General features: G+C 43.9%; 1 protein-coding gene across 1 annotated transcript; it reads left to right on the top strand.

Moving 5' to 3' along the window:
• The first annotated feature begins 283 nt into the window (after nucleotides 1-283).
• On the top strand, nucleotides 284-3446 carry LOC147208283 (snRNA-activating protein complex subunit 1-like). The gene is made up of 2 exons (XM_086132482.1): nucleotides 284-933; nucleotides 2979-3446. Exons 1-2 carry the CDS (start codon nucleotides 319-321, stop codon nucleotides 3444-3446), a joined length of 1083 nt encoding a protein of 360 aa, XP_085988608.1. The 5' UTR covers nucleotides 284-318.
• The last annotated feature ends 826 nt before the right edge of the window (nucleotides 3447-4272 follow it).

The raw sequence follows: 4272 nt of genomic DNA, 5'->3' as shown, positions 1-4272 counted from the left end.
AGCCATATCCTGCCTGTTTTAGACACACACCCTACTCCAACGCACTTGATTCAATTGTTCATGGTCGTTTCATGGCTTCTACAGAGCTTGCTGATGAGCTGATCATTTGAATCAGGTGTGTTGAAGTAGAGAGAGATCTAAAACAGGCAAGACCCGGCTCTCCAGGAATCAGAGTTCCCTACCCCTGGCTAAGAACGTCATGTGCATTTTAATCGGTTAAAATCGATTGGGTTAGTCCAAATTGGGCCATTTCCGAATTGCATAAAAGTCATCGGAAGGCCTCGCTTGGACACACATCTCGACACTATTTGGTCCAGGATGCCTCGCATGCCTCCCAAATACGCCGACAACTTCTACGAGCCTCTCACAGAGGACGTGGAAACTTTCCTCGGCCGCTTCCGGCATATCGATTCGGTCCGCTTAGAGCGCTTCACGGCCCTGTGGAGGGACGCCCGCTTCTCTGACGTCTTCCTGGGCATCCCCAGCATGAGCGAGATGAGGCGCTTCTGCCGCGTGGCCATGGCCACGGCCGTCAAGTACTTCCTGCCGCCTTACTGCTACCAGGTGCGGGTCGGCGGTCTGTACTTGATGTACGCCTTCTACCACACGCAGCTCGCCACCCCACCGGTGAGGGTCCGCCTGGCTCTCCGAGACTGGGACGACGTGCAGAAGTTCTTAGGGGACTCCGTCGCCTGCAGACACCTGGACGTGATTTACGTCTACCGGAAGCTGGTTTCTGTCAAGGCGATGGAATACACGGCCATGCCGCATTTGCTCGTTTTCCAGCGGCCGAAGAAAGCCAAAGAGCAGATGGTGTGCGCCGGAATGCTGGCTCGGGTCAACGCGGTGCAGGAGCTGCTAACCGAGGACTACCTGGAGGAGGTCGCCAACGTCCAGAACCACTACCACAAGATCAAGAACCAGCTGGTGGAGGTGCGTACGGCTACTTCTACTACGGTGGCCCAGACGTAAAGTGAAAAACTCCGGTAGAAAACTAGTGCTCAAGCCAGCATTTGAATTCATTTTCATTTGTTTCCTTTACAGGAAGAAAAAAATACACAGGAAAAAGACTAGATGAAGAAAAATAGTGGCCTTAAATTATATAATTGGGCACGATTTCCATTTTCAAACAGTTGGAGGCAAGGTTATTATCATTGAAGAAAAGGGAAACAACCTAAAATTGGAAAACAGTTTTCATTCATGAAATAAATTCAAATGAAAATGTTTTTAAAGAACAGGAAAACGAACCTCAGCTGTACACAATACTTAATGACATTGTTTTTCATCTTGCCCTCCACCAGTACCCCACATAATACAGTATACATATACTGTACTGTACTGTATACAGAGAGAGATCTCTGAGATCTATATAGATCTTGCCATTTTGTAATCCGTTTATCCTCGCGAGGGTCACGGGCATACTGAAGCCTATCCCAGCTGTCTTTGGCCAGTAGGCAGGGGTACACCCTGAACTGGTTGCCAGCCAATCGCAGCACAGCACACAAACAACAACAACACACACGCTCACACCTAGGGGCGATTGAGTGTTCAATTGACATACTGTCTATATTTTTGGAATATGGGAGGAGACCGGAGTACCCGGAGAAAACCCACACAGGCACGGGGAGAACGTGCGAACTCCACACAGGAATTCGGCTGGAGCTGGAATCAAACCCTGCACCTCTACATTGTGAGGGGGACGCGTTAACCAGTCGCTCACCATGCGGCCTATATATCTATACATGTATAATACAAGTTTCTTGACATAACCCCTACGACTGCTTGCTGAACCGGCCATCAGGATGATTTCAATTCATTGCTATTTATTCAAATTAATTCTCAAGGGTTGTCTGAAATATAAAGAAATGTTAGAAGCATATATGTATGGAGACTCACTGTGTGTGTACACAGTATAAACAAAAAAACCTAACAAACCTGGTCTGAAACGGAGTTAAAAATAACAATTTTTAAAAAACAGGAAAAACGAAATAAAACTGACGATAACGAAAAATCAATTTTCACTTGGTAGGGTGTTACTAGTCCTCCCTCTTGAACTTAGAATAGTTTTTAGCCCATATTAATACAATTTATTCTCGTACATTATCCACTGTTCTAAATGTATCCGAATATTCTCGTTTTCAAATTGCATTCTAAGATCCACTGCCTCTTAATTATGAATCAATTTGAAGGATTATTATTCCAGCTGGAACCGCTTAACATATTTGCATTATTTTTCTGATGCCACATCATGACACTAAAGCCCTGAAAGTAGTACAGTGCGTCAAGGAAAGCTATTCAAGTGATATTGTACATCCGGACTGGAAGACTTTGTTTGTGAGAGAGGTGCCACATTTAGCCTGGGTTTTTAGTGGACGTTCCGGAAATTTTTCGCCCGAGTCTTCTGGTGCATCGTTTTGTTTTTTGGGTTGTTGTTTTTTTCCCGAAATGAACACATCTGGAAGCCATTTATTTTTAAGGGTCAAGTTGCAAAATGAGTTTGATGTTGTATTAGGTTTTGGCGATCATAGCTTATGGTAAATTTACAGTTCAAACTACTGATATAGGCAATTATAATGACATTGACAATATATCCAACATGTATGAAACATCCTGCCCCGTAGAAGAAAAACAAGTGGTATTTTGTGGGACTAAAACAGTCATTTAAGTGTGAACAACTTCAAAATATAATTGATTGACATTTATGGCAACGTGAGCACAACAAAGCAATCAAGGCCATTTGTTCAGTTTTTACTTGCAATGGACAATTAGTTTTGTAAACTCTTGTTTCTTTGAAAATATGAGAGAGCCAATTTTCACATCAGCAAAACTTAAAACATTTTGTTGAATTGCTCAACTTCAAATTTTATCAGTTTGTTCCCTTGAAATTACTTCACTCAACTTTTTATTTTTTTTTTATTTTTTTTTTCTACAATTGTACAATGTTGTAATTGTGATTGTCCTTGGCGGTTGTACTGCAGGTCAGCCTCCAGGCCACGGTGACCCATGCCGACTTTGCCTCGCGCCTTCAAGACACTTCAGGCGAGTTCCTCACATGGCAGCAAAAAACTTTCAACCAAACAAAAGACACCCGCGAGGATGAGGACAAGCCCACCGAGCAGGAGGAACGCCACAGTCGGGTTGCCCTGCTGGCCTCCATCAAGAAGAGGGGCTACAGGCGAAGTCAGGGGGGCTCCAAGTCTCAGAGGCAGAGCCAGGAGGAGGAGGAGGAGGTGGCGGTGCCGGCTGCGGAGGATTCATCCAGCTCGGCGCTTGAGCCGCAGGGTCCTGACAAGAATGACAAGGCCCTGTCGCTGAGGGCCCGCACGTGGAAGGCTCTTGGGAAAAACTTGGACAAGTCAGAGTTGCAGACGTGGCTCCTCAGCGCCCCGGACCAGGAGAGGGTGCCATTGAGACGGAAGAACCGGCAGGGGCGCTACAATCAATAGGAGGGTCATGTGCGCGCTTTTTTGCTCACGTTTGTTGTATTGTTTGAGTAAGAAATAAAAATGTTTTACATTCACTGTTTTATATTTATATATGCCTGCAATGTGTATTGACGTTGGGACTTGCGCATCCTCTTCCGTCTCTTTAATATTGACGTTGCAGTTTAGAGGTGTCTTGACAAGAGAATAACAAAGGAATCGGTAATTACATACATGCATACTGTACATGCTGATTTATATAGCGCTTTCACAACAGCGGCAGCTGTAACAAAGCGCTTAGCAAAACAGTTAACATAAAGTAAAATAATAAACACAACACATAACATAAAACACGGACAGTCGTGCAGTCCTAACCACTTTTCCGTCACACGCTTTGTTGTTTGAAGCAGTTTCAGATGAAAGAGGAGAGAACTAAAGTGTCCTTTAACCAGTGGGTCAGAGATGCTCAAAATGTGCACACGTCGGCTACAAGCTAAGTGTAAGCTTATGTTAAATTATAAATGATTTTCATTTTATATTTGAGCATTATATTATATTATGTGAGTTACTTAAATTATATTCTGTTTAATACTTTCTGAAACATTCTTATGTTGCGTGCGTCTGATTGGCTAAAGAGAAGCAGGAATTGTTTTTGTGACTGAAAGGGGGTGTGTTCTCGTTCATCCGTTCGGAGGTGCAGACGGGTTTTTTTCTTTTTCTTTCTCCTTTTTAATAAACTGCATTAAAGGATTCCATCTCTCCATCTGTCATTCGTAAAGAAGAGCCATCCACTGAAAAACAACGAACCCCTCAACTTACATAAGTTTCAAAGTCAACAAGAAGCTGCAGC

This window comes from Hippocampus guttulatus, chromosome 2 (assembly GCF_054856545.1).
Source record: "Hippocampus guttulatus isolate MCC_2025c chromosome 2, RoL_Hgut_1.0, whole genome shotgun sequence".
In the NCBI taxonomy this organism is placed as follows: Eukaryota; Metazoa; Chordata; class Actinopteri; order Syngnathiformes; family Syngnathidae; genus Hippocampus; species Hippocampus guttulatus.
The sequence above is the reverse complement of the archived record's forward strand: the minus strand, read 5'-3'. Positions and strand labels throughout refer to the sequence as shown.